This window comes from Thermobia domestica, chromosome 1, assembly GCF_964235325.1.
Source record: "Thermobia domestica chromosome 1, izTheDome1.hap1.1, whole genome shotgun sequence".
In the NCBI taxonomy this organism is placed as follows: Eukaryota; Metazoa; Arthropoda; class Insecta; order Zygentoma; family Lepismatidae; genus Thermobia; species Thermobia domestica.
Window position 1 is genome coordinate 165,457,620 of NC_137454.1, and position 20,436 is coordinate 165,478,055.

Consider the following 20,436-nt stretch of genomic DNA (forward strand, 5'->3'; position numbering starts at 1 on the left):
TCGTTGGTGGGGCACACTGTTTTGTAGGTTATTAATTTCACTTTGATCTTGCGAATAAATTTGGATGAGGATTAGGGTTATTTTACTTATCTTACGACCTGCTACTCGTTTTACTTACATGCGGTATTTAACATTATATTCAACTTTAATAGTTACAAACATCAGTAACCACTCAACAAAATGTAATTTATTACAATATACGCGGTAACACTATATGTCACAAATAGTTGGTAAAGGTCGGGTGTCAAAAACCTATGGCAACCTAAACAAAACCAGGGTAAATACAGAGCCCATTACATGCATACTCATATATATATATATTCATATTATTCAATACCATAAATTTCACTTTAATATCCATCGTAGTATTTCGTCGACGTTTAAATTCTACATAACCGTTCATATTCGACAAGTATTCATATTTTATAAATATTTATATTTTATTGGCTCAAAGACAAAACAAAAACCCTGACTATCAAAATTCACTTTTTTCTCTCATAAGGTTGCAACATTGTACTTTCTATGTATAAACCCGATAATCAATAATCATTTTCAATTTACTAAAGATCCGCATATATATATATATAAAATAGTTGGTGTTATTTAGTGACATAAGAGGTGGAAATGTAACAAATTGAGCAGGCACGTAACTTTTAAAACTATGTAAGCACATATATAGATGTATATAAAAAAAAATCAATGTTATTGGAAACTAGTGGGCCCAGACTACTAATACATACACACTATATGACCAATCAATAGAAATAAAAACCAGAAATCAGTAATCAATTGATATAAGTTGTATGATCAATGAATAACGAAGGTTTCTAGGAATCTGAAAGCATAGTGTACCTTCCCGTCAATTTCTCCCGTGGTGGATTGAATATCGCGAAAATGGTCCTGAGTTGTGCTGCAATACCTCCACGAATTGCATCCCTCGATGTCTCAGTTAGTACATACGATCGAAATAAGTGAAATGAATATTGTATGTTTTCATGAGTTTCAGAAACCGGGGGGGGGAAGGTTGAAAAAGTAAAAAAAAAATCTCGAAGTAATGAAGACAGAGAGAGATAGAGAAGAAGGAAGACGAAGAAATAGTGGCGCCAAAGACTTAAGTGGGAAATAACTAACGCTACAAAGACAGAAATCGAATTTCGCTCTCAACAAAATCCATAGCCAAAATATTCTTAACATGCCAAAAGGGTGGTCTACTCAAATACGTAGACTCAAGGAACGCCCTGCTGCCAAGGATGCAAGTTCTGTGTCCATCAGATCCCAATCCCACAAGAATTTGGTTGTAAGATTGAAATCCGATCCCCGTATCCGGCCCAAACCAGCAGGTTCCCGGAAATCGTCCGGAAGGTTAGAGAAGGCGCTAATTTAGAATTTCAAGAAAAGAAAAAAATCATCCGACCTCTTGGAAACTAGAAGATTCCAGAATAGGGATGAAATTAGAGTAATAGCTAAGGTATCCCTAATTAGTAATTCGCCAAAAATAAAAAAAAATTAAATAAATAAACTGAATTTTGGATCGGTGATTTCAATTACCGAAACATCACCGATGGCTACCCAGCGCAGACATGCCACCGTCTGGGACGTCGTTAATTTCCCTCATCTAATTAAACTAAGAAAAAACATGAAAAATACTTAAGGGGACTAGGGGTCGACGTCCGGGTACGCTATCCATGAATATTAATTTAGTAGCAGTTAATTTAATCGGATAGTCCGAACTGAGTTATATGAACACTGCACAATAAATAAATAAGGTAAGCAACAAAAAAAAAAAAATCTCGGAGAGGCAATGAATGCTAAAGGTACAAATGACCGAAACCTGTACTTTTCGATGATCACAGGATATAGCAGTTGGTTTTCTTAATTATCATTTCTGTCAACCTTTAGAAGTAATTCCCACATGATGCTACTCTATCTATTGAAAGGCTTAAGATCTGGGGCTGTTGTTAGGAGGTACATAAATGCAAAGTAACACACAATTCCCAACTATAATTTACTATCCAAGTAGCAAACTCGGTTGGATGAATGCACTGGTGTGGAAGTCAAAACGCGAGAGATTTTTTTTTTCTCTTTCTTTCTTCGTAAACATATTCGTATTTTCACTATATAAAATTCACTAGGCCTATCCATTTAAATATAGGGGTCATCATTTCATTCATATTATATATCATATTATTAACATATCATTACATTCATTCATTATCTACTAATTTCCACACGAAGTAATATTTTATAAACACCCTATTTCGTACATTTTACACGCAGGCCATACACATATTTACATTACGCAGTAATAAATATATATATATTACTATCACAATCTATCACGCTCAAACCACCACACGATCACATTCATCGAACCACGTACTCTTTATTTCGAAGCACCCAAATTGTATTTACCTTGCAGGTTTAAAAAAAAATCATACATGTATTTACGGAAAGTTAAATTGTCAACGATTAATCTATTTCTGATTTGTTGATAAAACTGAAGCAACAATGGAATTTTCTACAGCTACGGGAAAAGAGAACTTAATACTACATTTTTAAACGAACAGTAACAGCATATGGACTTTACTTCTATTAAGAAAATAGGTGTTCTTTATTTCAGCGGATTATTCATTAACTACTGGACCTAGCAAGCTGAAATTTTCAGTACAGTAAGATCTCATGCTATTTTATACGAAGGTATACTCATCCGAACCGAAAACCATGTCCACGGGAAGTAATTTGAGAATAACTGTCCAAAATCAAACAATCTAAATCACTAAGTCATGCGATGTCGTACTGTCAACAAACTATTGAGTACCGAAACCGGACGCTGTGGCGCTGTAGTGGAGGCATAATTTACCGTGTACTGAAATCTATACTTGTACTTATTAATCAGAAATTTAATATTTACTCTGGTTTATTTATGTTAGCAAAATGGTACTAAATTAAAGCATATTTATACACTGTCCAAATCGAAAATTCACACACTCACACAAAACTACTAACTACATACACCGCTGTTAGTACTATACATAAAGACAACTAACTAAACTAAACATGCACCATTTAGTTGCATGCATGTTGACGAAAATAACCTAACACATTAAATTTAAAATACATTACTCCCTCGTCGATATATACAGTCGGCTCTATTTAATTTAAAGGGGGTCAAAAATGAGAAAAGTAACACTAGGTCCAATTGACCTGACCAATTGTTTACATAATGATTGCCAAAAATTGATGCCCGGGGGGCACCTTAACGAGGTTTATGGAGGGACCCTTCCCCTGAGAGGGGAAAAGGCCCTAAAACGAACAATAACTAACCCATTCCCCCGCTAGAACTGGTTCAATTTGGAAAAGGGGATAGGAGCCCTTTTAAGCTAACTTAAGCTGCCATTATGATTATTTACAGTACTATCAAACCTACTACATACATGCAATTACGAAATAAATAATGATAAATCACATTTACTGTATACACGACCAACATGCACTAATCAGGTCGTAATGTCCCTAATCCCTAATTGAATTTGGAATAACAAAAAAAAATAAAGTCACTCTTTCACTTCTGCTATTATAGCTGGGCAGCAAACATGGCTTCCTAGAAAAACAGAACTGGATGCTTCACTAACTTATTGTTTCTTTACGGAAAATGTAGCTTTTTTCACTGTTTTGGGGGCTCCTACACAGCCTTCAGTGTTCAATTATGAAATTAAATCATATTTTTACCTGAATTCTATTAAAATCCTAGTCCTTTTAACGCAGATAGGTAGGCGAAAATATAAGCTGCGTCTCGTAAGGTGTCTTCTATTATTCTAATAACATTGCGCCGAAAAAGCCAGAGGTAGGAGAATTCCTCCAATCAGAAAGAAAACTTTAGCCGCGGAAATTACAAAGCGAATGGAAATTTGGTAAATCCAGATATAACCGGATCTGAAAGTGACTATGGACTACTGAGAGGGGGTGAGGGAAAAATTAGGTACCTGACTAAATTCTACATTGGTCTGAAATTAAGAAAATTTATATCCAATGACAGAACTATGTTTCGGTATGACGTCAGAATGGTAAACCTGGAAATTTTCAACTTATATATCAGAAAATGGGATTTACACTTAATCAAAATGTAAATAAATATATTATACAGTGGGAATATGGTTACTAACGAAACCTTTGGGTTCATTATATTTAATTCGAAGTAGAGAGAGTAAATAAATTGTGTAGCTAAACCGAAATTGAATAAAAAAAAAATTACTAGGTACAGGGTGTGTAAAAAAAAATTGCCATTACTTTCAACTGTAATGGTACATTACAAATATAGCCTAGTAATTCAAAGGGCTGACTTAACGCTGTGGGAAGTGAGCGTTGTTTAAAACCCTGATTATTATTATCGGCCACACTGTTCATATAACTAGTAGTATCTTTAAACCACATTGTGCTCTGAAGATGAGTTGTTTTTGGATTCACATTATAATTCAGTAGTTTTTCAATATACAAACGATATGGATATGTATGCGAGGAATAGAAAATTAGATGATTATTCAAATATATCTGTACCTCACTGAACATTGCAGTGAGAAAATCGTTTTCAGGACCAAATTTCTTATCAGCAGACATTAAATTAGAACCATCAGGTTAATAATTTTACCTTTAATATGTAACATTGTATAGGTAAATGAATGTAATCATCACCATGGCTTGGAACTATGGGTTCATTATCAGACATTGACGCCACTGGTTTATATGGTACTGTCTTATTACCTATAATACTAGTTTGAGCGAGCAGACCCGCAAATAAATCTAATTCTGATTTCGTACACTCCCATTGCATTTTGCTGCTATTAATATTCTCACTCGTTTATTTTTATTACCTTATTATTATTATTATTATTATTATTATTATTATTATTATTATTATTATTATTATTATTATTATTATTATTATTATTATCACAACGGCAAAAGTGTAATTTTACACATTCACTGCCATATTGGAAACTAAGTGGATTTCCTGTGCCATCTCTTACATCAATAATAATCTGATCAAACTGTTTACGTTGCACGGGGATATAATGAGGATTTTCAAAGGTATTCACATTACTAGCACTGTACTCTTTAATATTTGTACGTAACAGTGGAGTAACAGTATCACCTACCAGCTGTAGTTCTACAATATCGCTATAAGTACATATGTGCAGGTAGCGATTTTTGTAAATCAGATGGATAACAAACATAATGCATAAGTGCAATATTTTCTTGTTGTATGTGATCAAAACCCAGTATTCGCGCTTAATCGGGTGATAGACGAACTTCAACCCCACTATCATTTTTCCTTACTCTACTAACCTCAATTCGTTTTACAGCTGCTTTTACTTTCAGTTGTAAATTCTATTTATCACTTTTATGATTAATTTGAAACAGAATATCGTCAATATGATAATAATGAGTGTTATCTGAGTTATGTTCCAGCTGTGTCGCAACGACTCGTGAAGCCTGGGTTCTACACGAATCATAGAATTGCTTTCCCTTACGTGTTATGCATCGGGAGAATTCGTAACAATTCGGGAGCTGCCTTCCGAACACACACTTGAGAAGAAGTGAAACAGCAAAAGTGCACTAACAACGTTGCCAAACTTAGAGGAATGGTAAATGAGCGACAAAAAAAAAAAAAAGCAATTAAAGAATTATAACATGAATACTAACAATTATTCGAATTCAATGGTAATATACAACAATGACAACAACAAAATCAAACTTAGCGGCAATCCGAAAACACTGCACTCTCAGGAGATGTTCTCCATATAGAGCGAGAGACGACACTGGCAAAATTTTATGGGTCTGAGTTCATGACTGGGACAAATCCACTCGTTCTATTGGGTATTAAAATTCATAAATGTAGATCACTCCTCGCGATCACTGTAACGACCTCTAAACGGTTCCAAACCCGGCAGGAAGTGCTTGGAGTATAATGCATGACCCAGTAATCAAGTCTCTGAGCAAACGCTGCGACGAGAACTACATATTGTTGGCATATTCAGTCATGTTGCCAGGGTACACCCCAGTCTAATTGTCAAACAGAAGAAAACTCGCCTGCCGTGGGGGGTGTACTGGAAACCAGTAGCAACGTATTGTCTGGTCAGACGAATTCTGTTTTGTCTCTATTCTAATGACTGCTACTCCAGGGTGATGCGGCAGGCCAGAGAAACCTACAAAGCTGAGTGTGTGCTAAGGGCTATACAAAAGAGGGATTGTTATGTGCGGTGTATTTCGAGTACTGGTGTGGGTGTCTTAATAAAAGTGCCCAAACCGCATGAAGGCTGTGGATTACGTGTTCATTCTGGATAATAACGTTTTGCCATTTGGCAAGTTTCTACGAGATGGTAACATTTCGGAATCACAGTATCAAGACGACACAACTGCACCATTCAGCGAGCCAGGGTTGTGCGGGAATGGTTTACTGAACATTCCACACCTCACCTGGTACTCAAATTCGCCTTATCTCAACGTTGTGTAGAAAGTTTGTGGCATGTTCGAACGGACCGAGAAGAGGAGACATCAACATCCACTCCATCGTTGCCCGCTCTGAGGGACAAGTTGTTCCAGGCATAAGGCAAAATGAACGTCATTGTCTCATTGACATTGACAGTATGCCACAGAAATGAAGCTGTAATCTACGCTCGTGGTGATGTAACGCCTTATTGACCAATAAAGTACTTAGTAATTTTTGACCGGGGTGCTTATGAGTACAGGAACAATTTTAGAGAGACGATTCGGAACTTACCATTATTATTGCAGTTAGTCGTCTACTTACGACCGACTTTGGTTCTGACTGTCCAATCGTAATTCGGTTAAATGGTAGCCTCCTATACAGTACAGTATAAAATAACATTTTGATCAATCGTTTGCCATTTTAACAGTTAGTTGCTTTTTTATTGTTTCTAATATTATGCAGACATATTTATTTCTAAACTCTCAAGACAAACATGTAATGTTTTCATATACAAAATTGTTTACATTTCTATGCTCTCAGTAACAGTCGCTTTTCTATATTAGTGATATATTTGTCATTATTATTGTTTAGCTCCGATGATAATAACAACTATTTAACCTTACCTTTTCAAGCAGGTTCGAGTCGGTGTAAGTAGACGACTAACTATTGTTTTTATTATTATTTTAATAATTAGCAACTGCACCATATTCAGAAACAATTTTATCCAGCTTTTATTGTATTAGTTGTAACCACTCATAATGTAAAGAAATAGACATCGACAACTGGTTCAGTGATTTATCCTATCCAGAGGAATTGTTCAAATTGTTCATGGCCCTGAAACAGAAAGTATCGGTATTCTGGATTCCTGTGGAATTGTAATCCTGAGGAAAAGTTTTAATGGGCCTAACTACCACTCACTGACTGTTTGGCCACTACGAGGCCACTTTTTTGAAAGCAACCGAAGGTAGTGATGTGGTGGATTTCGTTAAAAATGACAAATTGTGATATGTTGTAGATATTGTGATCCTAAGAAAAGATCTTAATGGGCACAACCACTAATCACTGAGTGTTTGGTCACTAAGAGGCCACTTTTTTGAAAGCGGCCGAGCCGAAGATAGATATGTTATGGATTTCGGTCAAACTGATAGAAACAGTGATATGTTGTAGATATTGTCATCCTGAGGAAAAGTCTCAATAGAAACAATCACAAATCACTAATCGTTTGGTCACTGCAGGGTTACTTTCTTGAAAACAGGCTAGTATAACGATGTTCTGGATTTCGGTAAGATTGAGTAAAACTAAGATACGTTGAAGATCTTATTATTATGAAAAAAAGTCCTAATGGACACAACCATCGAATTATGAAAGTTTGGCCACTACAGGTCCAGATTTTTTAAAAAAACAGCCGGGTATAACGATATTTTTTATTACAGTGTAAACGAGTAAAACTGTGATATGTTGTAAATGTCGTGATCCTGAGAAAAATTGTCTAGAGCTTTCTAGGGTTTACCTTTGTATTGCAAGATGAACATCTGAATGTTGCCTATGTTTAAATGATGTTGGCCGCTACTCTCCCCATCCCTTTTCCGGGTTGTGTGATAGGACGGTTTCATACAATTCTACCAAAATTGCAGAGTATCTTTACCTTCTGTTGTTTTTTTAAAAAATGTAGCCCTGTAGTTGCTAAATGGTCACTGATTGGTAGTTGTGTCCATTGAGACTTTTTCTCAGGATCACAATATCTACAACATATCACAGTTTCAAGCAATTACACCGAAATCCAGAATACCGTTACATTTTGCTCGTTAAAAAAAAAAAAAAGAAAAAGTTGTCCTGTAGTGGCCAAACGGTCATCGATTGGTGGCTGCGCCTGTTGAGACTTTTTTCAGGATTACATCTACAACATATCACAGTTTCAAGCAATTACACCGAAATCCAGAATACCGTTACATTTTGCTCGTTAAAAAAAGAAAAAGTTGTCCTGTAGTGGCCAAACGGTCATCGATTGGTGGCTGCGCCTGTTGAGACTTTTTTCAGGATCACAATATCTACAACATATCACAGTTTCAAGCAATTACACCCAAATCCAGAATACCGTTACATTTTGCTCGTTAAAAAAAAAGAAAAAGTTGTCCTGTAGTGGCCAAACGGTCATCGATTGGTGGCTGCGCCTGTTGAGACTTTTTTTCAGGATTACAACATCTACAACATATCAGGGTTTCAAGCAATGCAACCGAAATTCAGAATACTGTTACCTTCAGCTCTTTTACAAAAACGTGGTCCTGTAGCAGTCAAACGGTCAGTGATATAGATGGTTGTGCAAATTGACACTTTTTTTCAGGATCACAATATCTACAACATATCACGGTTCCAAGCAATTTCAACGAAATTCAGAATAACGTTACCTTCTGCTGTTTTCAAAAATGTGACCCTGTAGTGACCAAACTGTCAGTAATTGGTGGTTATGCCATTAAGGCTTTTTCTCAGGATCACAATATCTACAACATATCACGGTTTTAGTCATTTTTACCGAAATCCAGGATGTTATCTTCGGCTGCTTTCAAAAAAGTGGCCAAACGATGAATGATTGGTGGTTATGCCCATTAAGACTTTTTCACAGGATCACAATATCTACAACATGTTACGGTTTCAGTCATTTTTGGCGAAATCCAGAATGTCTTATCTTCGGCTCTTTTCAAAAAAGTGGCCCTGTAGTGACCAAATGATCAGTGATTCAAGCCATTGCCCCCTGCAACCCTTTTCTAGCAACAACGGCAAAACCCGTATTTCCTACTTTGAAGTTATCTTTGCATAGGCAGAGTTTCGTTTCTTTAATGTGACCATTTTAATCTAGGGAACCCTTTTCTGAAAAGGGGCCCTTTGTCCCCTTAACTTATATTTCGAAAGAAACAAAAAAATACATCGATTTTTTTTTTTTTTGGTCTAGTATATAAGTGCCAAGTTTGAAGAAAATCGGTTGAAGACAAACCCTTGTTAAGCTATCTCCTTTACACTTTTACTTTTTGGACTTGACAGTTTTTTGTCCCAAAGTCTTCATTTAAAAATTGTGCTCACGTTGTCCCGTATAATACGAGAAAGTTGCAACTCTATATTTAGTACTTATAAAACTATTTAAATTTATAGCCCTTACTTTCATCCAATCTCCTGCTATTTGGCATGGAGAAAGCAACTGATAATGTAATGCGTACTGATAGTGTAGTGCGTAGTGAGATATTTTATTAATTCCATTCCTTCCGACTACCAGTGGCTTATATTTGCATTACATAGGGTAGTTTGGACAAAGACGGCAGGCACATCCTAAGACAGATTAAGCTATTGAATGACAAAAATTGATTATACTAATTGCTAATTGTTTATTTATTTCAATTGGATACATAGTCCATAAATATGCAGAACAGTTAATGGTAACTACAAATAACAATAATATAAGTCCAATTTCCAACATACCAAAGGAGCCAACTTACACTAGTTGTGTGCTTGAAATCAGCTAAAGAACATGATGTTATTAACAACTAGAACAAGCAATAGATTTTCCATTGGTCTTCAAATTATCATTAAAGCATTCTTCATGACACCAACCATTACAATTAATACACTGATGCCAGTCCTACTGATTCTTAGGGTCATACTAATTTCCCTCTGGAATAGTTGTTCCCGTCCTAATTTGATGAAGACATCACAGTTGTTGCTATCATTTAATAGAAGATGTCAATGTATTCTCCGCTTCAAGTTGCTTAATATAATCATGACAAGTTAGCTCAAAGGAAGCCGATGACCGTTTTCTCTTATAATTAGAATGTTTTATTTGAGGATTAGGAATTATCTCACGAAGTAAAGCTTTGACCTTCTTAGATCCTTAACTAGTTCAACGTAATAAATGGTGCACTAGTATTTTCTTGGAATGGTGGATAAAATGTAGCGAGTTCGTCAGCTGTACTTGCATTGTATTGGAAGAAAGCATCTTTGGCAAAATAAAATCCTCTGCATTTACCGGATTCTGGTCCACTTGACACTAATAATTTTTGTAGTATTGCTGCATCTTAAAAGAGAAGAAATAACCCTGGAGTGAGAAAAGTAACTGGATTCTACTTAATATGAAGTGATTGCGACGTCTCTGAATGGTATAACTTCGGGATTCAAACTTAACTTGGTGTGCTTTCTGCGTTATTGGTGTTGTCGAAATCCCGAACTTCAGTCCTTAATTCTTTGTCGAAGTGATGTACGAGGAACATGAAACGTTCCGATCTATATAGCCACAAAACTAAAGAGGTCTTTAGTAAACAAACAAACAACAATACCAGATTATATTTCTGATAATTGTAATGACAGCATATTTTTCTACACAAATAAAAATATTGTTCAATCATCGCTTCTTAAGAATGTAACTACTTTCTTAATTATTACCGCTCATAGTCCTTACTCCTTCGTTAAAAATATGTCAAGTGCACTCTTTGTGCATATCTGTTTTTATTCAATAGACTATCTTACCCCAGCAACTAGAGATTTGATTTCTCCCATCTTTCCCTACACCAGTGAAAGTTATTGTTTGCCATGCATACACGCATTCCACAAAAATCTGCGGACATCGCATGAGTACCATTCTTTTTTCTAAACTTAACAGCTAGTTTGTTTTATTTTGAAATTTTGACTTTCTCTGAATTTACATAATGGGTTTTGATCCATGAAAACAACATTTACCTTTTATTTTATCTCCCAGTATCTGTTCTCGTCTTCTCTCACCACATATTATGTAATTGTCAAGTTCCTACGCAGTCTTCTGCTTGTGATTGTGAAACAGCCTAATGGCGTAGTCGGATGGGAAAATGAGAGGAACATTGCAGTTAAGTTTCGCCAGCATATATGTCTAGTTCAGTGATCCTCCACCGATGTGCCACACACCAAAGTGCCAGCACAAGGTGAAAGGTATGACGAGAATTTTTCATAATTATAGTGTAAACAAAATAAATTTTATTTCATTTTTATTCCATTACTGTGTAAAGTATCAGTACAATTATTTATTTTAATAAAAGGTCTTAAAGTACGTATTTTCTTATATTTTAACAGTTGATCTACAGTGACTTACAGTTCATAAATTATTAATAAATTCAGAAGTCTATTTATGTTTAATAACAATAATAAATATAATAATATAATTAATGATTATATTACATGTTTGTATTAGCAATGCCAATATCAACATTACATGAGCGAAATTACATTTTGGTGTGGCGTATTGAGTTATAAATAATTTATGGTGTGCCACGAGGAGCAAAAGGTTGCGGATCACTGGTCTACTTTACCGATAATTTTACCCGAAAGATGCTGAAATTTTAAGATTTTTGAGCAGTTTACGTCCTTATATGGCATTTTCTAACTAATTTGCATTAAAAAGTAATCAAATTTCGTTATTTATCCCACAATTTCATAGAAAGTCTATTTTTTGTTAAAAACAATATTCATTTTTTATGAATGGTTGTGTTCTCTATGTATCTTACTAAAGTGAAGAGTCGTTTTTTAACACATAGGATATTGACTTCGTTTTTATCATTGACTTCATTTTTATCTTTGTAGGCTACATGACATTTTATTTTATTTTTAAATGAACAATAGGAGAACATATGTACACATTTAAAAAGGTGTCATTCTTTTTTATGAACGGCGGAACAGCATATTTACTCTTTCCAAAAATCATTCTTTTTTTTATAGATGTTAAACACTATACTTAGCTTTAAAATATATATATATATATATATATATATATATATATATATATATATATAAACTAAGCTTTTGTTATAGACCTACTTACTGGAGTGCGGAACGGGTGTAGCAGCGCAAACTGAATTGCGACATCGACATCATGAGGTGGATCAGAATCCTCTGTGGTTGTTTGATTTTTCTTTTTTATTTCCATAACATACGAAGCAGTATATAAATCGCTATTATTATTACATATAAATACCGAAAGAAAAACATAGCACTGTCTACGGGATCTACTGAATGACGATCAACATTTCTACCATATACAAAAAGCAAGATTTAAAAACATAACAGCCTGAATGCCTTATCCCAGAATTTGAGGTCATTAAATAATTTTACACATTTTTATCTAAACAGAGTATGTAATTGTTCCACTTTATTTGGCTATATTATGGATTACCATAATTACATTTTTAATCTATTCATTCAAATGATTTTGTTTTTCGTAGAGGAGTTTAATATTGCGATATCAAATAGTGTTCTAAACTCGTAGCAAGTTAATTTTGTCATGTCGAGATTCAGTTCCAGCTTATGGGAAACGTCATTTCGCTTGGTGAACTTGGAAATGAAATCTTAAGTTTAACGTCCCGCGATTACGCCGGTTAGGCTAAAGGAGACGGTGATAATGAGAGATGAGTGAAAATGGTAGAATGAAGAAAGTGGGAGGAAACGGGAGAACCCCAAGAAATCCCACGAGCACGGTGTTTATCCACCACAAAGTCCACACGACGCGAGCTGGGATCGAACCAGGGACCCCAAGCACTGGAGGTGAACGCTCTACCACGCCCCCACTCGGTGAACTTGGGTAACATATCGCAGTGAGTGCGTTATCTAGAATTTTCGGAGGTGACGCTTCGGTGGTGACCAAGGAATAGTTATTATCGTCTCGCGCGAGATGTAATTACAACTGTTACGATAGTGGGGCGTCTTTACAGCACTATCTGTAAATTTGGGGATTTGGAGCAAAACCAGCCGAACAGTGGAAACCTAATCTTGAGGCCAACCAACATCCAGTGGGATTCAGTTTGCTGTCTAAGGAAAAAAAAAAAAACAATCATACTTACTGGTGACAGTAAGGGTAGGGACATGCCGAAGATACCTCGCGATCGAAGTCGAGGTTTAAGTCGCGGTCGCTACCTCGATGTCTAGGTCGCGATGAATAAAGGACGCACATAGCGAGGAGGTCGCACCCTCGCCGTAAAGTTCTCAGTTTAAGGAGAAACATTGCTGTGACGCATGTGAAATTATTCCGTCAGTGCAAAAAAAAAAAAAAAAAAAATCACTGCGAAACCACATTTTGAAATTCAAAGGACCAGTTTATAAATAGAGATGGACGCGAGACGAGATATGAGAAATACCAAAGTCTCGTCTCTTGTTTCGCAAAAATATTTGAGTCTCATCTCTTGTTCATCTCTATCAATACTCTAAATCAAAGACTTTTCCCCTTTATTTAATTTTCTGTAAAAAAAAAAAAAAAAAATGCCCTCTTTCAGCACTCAGGTGAGAAATCGTTTGCCAGTAAAATTTAATAAATAAATCAGGTATGTCTTCAGGTTTCGGGGTGGAGGGGCTATTAAATGCAGCAAATGAGGTTTCGGCACTGTAATTGCATTATTCGACGTTTCCTCCCTATGGATACGTGCCTGTCTTTAAAAGTATTTCTTTACCTTATATCAATAACGAATTTAGAAGAAACCCTTTTTATTAATCTCGGAATTGGGGGGGGATGTGGAGTTTTTAAGCGTAGATATGATTAACAGTAGCTTCTTTTTCTCTTTAAAAATTCTACAATTTACGGACTTAAGCCCAAAAGCTACGGCCGCCACTGCCTGTGACCGCCAAAGCCTGTGACCGCCACTGCCTTATATAATACTAAGCTACAGTATAATTCTCAAATAAATAACTTATCTGACATCCCCATTTAAGTTGCTATTTTCTTCCATTCTCTATTTGAAACGTGCCCATTATGATGTTGTTTGTGTTTCTTATTCCATATTGCTGGAACATTCCTCATTAGTTCTATTAATATGTCTTTCATAATCAAATATAATCGTGCAGCAAAACCTCTGGAGCATAGACACACACAATCCTCTGCAGACGAAATTCTAAACAAATGAAGACTTTATTCCATGTAACTCTTCAGGGAGAGCCAATGAAAACACGAGCCACAGCGATGCTTCCACTGAACATCGATGTAAAAACAAACTCAGTTGTTCATCATCGCGATCACTAATTCACCCTCGCGGTCGACCTCTAGGTCGCGATGTAGCGTACATCTTCGGCATGCGCTTATTCATTTGAATACATGGGTTTGTGCCAGTATCGAGGGTGCGACCGCCACTTGAACCTCAACCTCGATCACGAGGTATCTTCGGCATGTCCTTACCCTAATATCTGCAAGATAGAGAACCACCCTGATCTGGAGAGAAGTAAGGCCGGTATGTGTCTAAGAATACCATTGTTTACATGTTTCACAGCGATCGAATCATCTTTCCTAACAATTCTTAAGAATAATATTTAACTATGATTAGGGCAGTATTAAATACTTTTCCACCCCGATACATTTAAAAATGCCGCCCCTCAATATCAATGTTTGCCGCCAAATTTCTCTACTTTCCAGAACTGGCGTATGAAGAACAAAGTTACACGAGACTCATGCCTCATGTTGGCCCATGCGTAAGTACGGCACTGATTGTCATTTGTATTACACATGGCACAATTCATTTTCATAGCAAAATTCATAAAGAACTCATGTTGGTCACTGTGGTTATTATTGGTTACAACAGATTGTCTATGATTTTCCTTAAAGATTATCTTTATCTTTAGAATAGTAAACCAAAATGTTTCCATTAACAAACAACCTTCATTTTGTATGACACTGTGAACATTCCCTGCACACGTAAAGAGTCGTGTGGTTGGTTTCCTCTTCTTGAATATACTCCTGAATTTTTCGTGGGAGTAGGAAGAATTTAAGAAAGCAGCTATGTTAAGAAAAATTACGTCGATTCAAGTGTTCCAGTTGCCAAAATTCAAGTAGAGAGCTCACTTGACGATGGAAAAAATTAAATGTAATCTTTCAGTTTAACGTCCTACGTGTATGCCTTTTAGGCTAACGGAGCTGCATGATTAAGGTAAGTGAATGATGATAGAATTATTAGTGGAATGAGAGTGTGGAAGGAAACGGGAGTACCCCGAGAAAACCCATGAATATGTTCTTGTCCCCCACAAATTTAGTTGACCGGGGACCCTGCGCACCAGAGGCAAATGCTCTATCACGGACCCACCCTGCCCCTACTTGACAATGGAGCCTACGTTGTTATCTAAATTCTTCTCTAGGTAGTTGCTGTTTCATGTTATCAAGTGACTTGAAAAAAAAATATTGCGTCTGCTTATAAATGACGACTTTAACTGGAGGAACTACCCTCGTCTCTGTCTACACACACGAAGTCCTGTAAAATACAATGGTGAAAAAAAAATTCAGAAATGGCATCAAGCTTGAACGAGTCACAATTCTAATTTTGACCCAAACAGCCTCTGACCCAGATAGATTTTTTAGCCCCATTATTTACTTTTGCGAATAAGAAAATGGTCTTGCAGGCGTGATCATGATAGGTGCCAAATTGGCGACCGCAATATGAAGATATTATGTCTCATACATATTGTAAGGATCCCCATCTTTTAATGTAAGTACATGTTTTTCAAGCAACGTGTGCTATTGTTTATAAGTGTTAGTATAGCAGACGATCCACAAAACCAGAAAGATGTGACCGAGGAGGAACGAGTTGCCCAGAAATGGCCTATAAAAATGGAATCCAAGAGGACAGAAGTACCAGTTGACCATTGATCATTTAACTTACACTTGCTCCTGATATGAGGTCGCCCTGGACGAAGGAGTACTACCTTGCCTAAAATCCGTGGCATGAGCGAAGGGGATTCCTAAGGACCTAACATCAACTCAAACCTCTGGAGGCTGCCATGAGCTAAGAGAGTTACCAAAAGTACCGTATTCTGGAGTCGCTGCAAGACGCCCTGGAGGCTGCTATGAGCTAAAGGGTTCTCATATAAAACATTTCCTTCCTTCACTTTACTGGTCATAAGGAAGATTTTAAGATATTCACTTTGTAGATACAAAGACTATTTTGTAATATTTTTATTGAATAAATTAGATGAACGGCTAGAATCCCGGACTGTCATTGTCTCTACCATATAAATATTACAATATACATACGTTTCAGTATTACATATAATCAGAAGCCTTGGCATCGTTATTGCTGTGTATATAATATTACGTCAGGCAAAAGATAAGTCATTGCAACTTACCTTGCAAAGAGAAGGTTAACATTCGCAACTTTTGAATAAATTGAGAATATCAAAACAACAAACTCTCAACTGAACAGAAGTTCATGACCTTGTTGCGTGCAGTAAATACGTACCGAATATTTGTTCTTAATTCAAATAGCCCCTTGGCTCAATAAGCCCGGTCTTAATTACATTTCGTTTTAAAATAATTTTATATCTTCCCAACTTAATTCAGTGAACTGTCATGTTGTTGCTACTTATATTTAAGTGTTAGTCTAGACGTAAATACATTTACCGTAAGAATTTCCTCTTCTTTGCTGTCCGTAAATACACAATCCAACAATATGAAATTTTCAAATCATATCAGATGACTCAGACCCACTAAATCGTGTTTGTCTGAAACTATAGTTAATGGTCGTCTGGAATAATATTTTAAATCTAATTTTATCAAAAAGTAATTTATAATTATTTTGACTTATCATTAATAAATTTATCACGAATTCTCAAATGAAATAATGTTTTTATGTAATTATAATAGCCTATTACTGTAGCTGTAAAATAAAATTGTTATAACATACAATTACTTTGTCTACAAGTTCACACCAAAAACATTTTAAATTAATTTAAAAATACATTCGTAAAAGTGTTTATAAGAGTTGAGAAAGCAGGAAACACTATAAAGTGATCCTCAGGAACGTTTCGAAAGATTGACTGTCGATCGCGTATTTACGTTAACAGATCAGTAACTTCAAAATAGGGCAATTCGGCCACAACATTACGGAACTCATTCACTTCACAACAATAAGAGTACCCTTTTGTTATATTCTTTCTTTTCCAACTGATGTAGTTAATTTTGTCACATACATCTGTACATAACACATATTCTGATGTTACGTTAACATATGGATTATTAACACCAACGAAAGCGATACTTTTCTTAGATGATACATGGTACAAAACTTTCCAGAAGAATTTTGGAACAGGAAATAGATTATTATTATTTTCATCTTTATGTAAATAAAGTTGCTTCTGAGAGCCGTTGACATCAGGAAGAGTGGCCACGCCGTGTGTTCCAGTATAGATGACTAGTTCCAGTCCTCTGTCAACACAGAAATTACGAATGGATGTTTCTAATAAATTCCAGTTACCATCGTTGAAGATTTGCCATTGTGGTGCTGCATTAATATAATAGAATGTGGCTCTTTGTTGTGATCCATAGACAAAATCAGCCTTCGCCGTTAAGTGTCCTCTAGCCAGAAAGAAATCGTTATTGTTCTGAACATATAAAGCTCCCAGTTTATCGGATCCAAGATTCATCGATATAGTTTCACGTTGACTTTCCCTCTTGTACGCTTGACTAGGAGAGAAATTGGGATAAAATCTTCCTTCAATGAAATATGGTCTTGAAACATTGTACTGTCTACCAGCAATAGATGTCAATTGAGTAAACTTTGAGTATAATGTCCGTTTGAGATATTGATCAAAACATACTTCTATCAGTGAATAAAAATGTTGGCCTACCATAAAACCAATATGTATTAAATCATAATAATGTGAGCAGTTACCGATACTTCGTGCGATGTGATATGGTTGATAAGTACACTTAAAGTCAGAAAAACGATATAGTTTGTTGCTTATTGTAAAATGGTTTCCTGAGTGACATGTGGCCACAGATTGAGATTGTCCAGTTGCATTCAATAAATTGTTCCTTCCAGGACAGGCTAAAAGAACTTCTTCACCAGTCGTAAAGGAGATGGTACCATTAGAATTCGGTTGGTAGAATCCTTTTGTCGTTTTAGGTCCTCCAATCATTAGAATGAGCGGTGTATATTCCGATAAGTCCTGTCTGGTGGATACTCGACATTCTACAAAAAATATAAATATATATATGTATTATTAAATAAAACTAGTGAAAATCGAATTATGTCACTACTACTTGCTAATACATCTCAACAAGATCATTAAAATTAAGCAGCGTTATTAAGACTTTTCCTTGCTCAGTGCAAAATTACGTTTGTTCCGTTCCACTACTTTAAGCGAATTATACATGGTCATAGTTTTCCATCAAATGTTGTATCAAACTTGTCTTTGATAGTCATTTGGTTAAATAAGTTAACTAAAGCTTTTACATGCAATATGAACGATCAAATACAAAACTTCAATTTGTTGCTCATTTGTTTACAGTTTTTCGGACGCTACTAGACACCACCATGATTGGTGACGAATACTTCGTGTATTACAATACAATAAAACTCCATTTTGTGCTATTGCAGCATTATATTTATGGCACAGGAGAAGTGGCGAAGGGCGATAGTTTCAAGAGGGTAGGCCCAATTTTCTTCTTCTTCTTCTTCTTCTTCTTCTTCTACTACTACTACTACTACTACTACTACTACTACTACTACTACTAATAATAATAATAATAATAATAATAATAATAATAATAATAATAATAATAATAATAATAATAAAATGAAACCGATTAGACAAATATTTTTCTGCAGAAACACAAGAAGACAAATTCATATGACTTTAACGTACGACAACACTTATTTGATCTGGATCTCAATTTTCATAATGAAATTCACGTATGTGACTCATAGCTGATCTTAATTCGCCGTAATGCAATTTAATTGTTTTAATTGGGCGTGATCGGGTGGGGAAGATGGATTATCACATCATCTGCGCTTTACAAGAAACATTTAAGGCCTTATGGAGAGTCGTTCTGACGTGTGATTAGTGCCATACTAGAGTTCGACTAACATATGTTTCCTGCAGTAGTCAGGCCTTTAGTATGACGCTAAAGAAATATGATAATTTCGTGCAGTTCAAACCGTAGATAATAAATTAGTGAATAATGTTTTTCGGTCTTGTTTTAAACAATGTCCAGTGTGTTGTCGTCAGCAGAGCTCTACACTGTAGACCTTAAAGTAGCAAGTTTCTGAGGAAAACAGTGTCCATTTATTATTATTATTATTATTATTATTATTATTATTATTATTATTATTATTATTATTATTATTATTATTATTATTATTATTATTATTATTATTATTAGGATGACAAAAGAAAGAAAGAAAAACACACAGTCGAAGCTATTGATAGGAACAGAAGAGATATACTTTATGTCAGATTATTTTTAGGTTTACAAATGAGCGTAATAATATTATTACATTTATGGATTGACAGATAGAATTATTATTTTATGAGAACAAGAAATGGAGTATAAATATTTGTTAGCTGGTAGCAGTAATGAATTTTGTTTCGCCCTTCTTCTAGATAGGTTAAGTTGATTTTGAGTTTAACGTCCCTTTCAGCAGCAAGGCTATATGAGACGGGACCTACTGATTGACGTGGAATCTGAAACACATGAGCTCCTGCCGGGAATCGACCCTGATTTTTTTCTAAATAGAAAGGTGAGGTGCTACCTTCAATAGAATAGTTCTTGTGACTAGAGTTGTAAGTTCGATCACTATTTGTAATTTGTGTTATTCCTTTAATGCTTTATCAACGTTTCATGTAGCGTTAAAGTTAATAATAACTTGTTGGCGAAATCACGTTTAAAATTTGAAGACGGAGTTAGTTGTGTAAATTCACACACAGATCCAGGTAACGAAGCCAGAGTAATGTGCGTATGTTTCTTGAACAAAGAAATCAGTTTCTCTGCTCTGGCCATCTTCCCTCGTAGAGTATTTGATACCAAGGTGTTCTGAACAACTTGTAGTCCACGGATAGGGATGCACGCGAGACGCGAGAAGTCTCGTCTCGTCTCGCGTCTCGTCTCGCATTTGCGAGACGAGACTGAAAATTTTATGCGAGACGCGAGACGAGACTAAACCATGCGAGACGAGACGCGAGACGAGACTTAG

General features: G+C 35.7%; 1 protein-coding gene across 1 annotated transcript in view; it reads right to left on the minus strand.

The window, feature by feature from the left end:
- Nucleotides 1–20,436, minus strand: part of LOC145670954 (uncharacterized) — an 81,631-nt gene that overhangs the window by 15,142 nt on the left and 46,053 nt on the right. The window contains exons 2-3 of the mRNA XM_081739586.1: nt 17,298–18,432; nt 12,318–12,447 (exon numbers count right to left, since the gene is read on the minus strand). Coding sequence (XP_081595712.1) covers nt 12,318–12,447; nt 17,298–18,432 — 1,265 coding nt within the window. The remainder of the gene's footprint in view (nt 1–12,317; nt 12,448–17,297; nt 18,433–20,436) is intronic.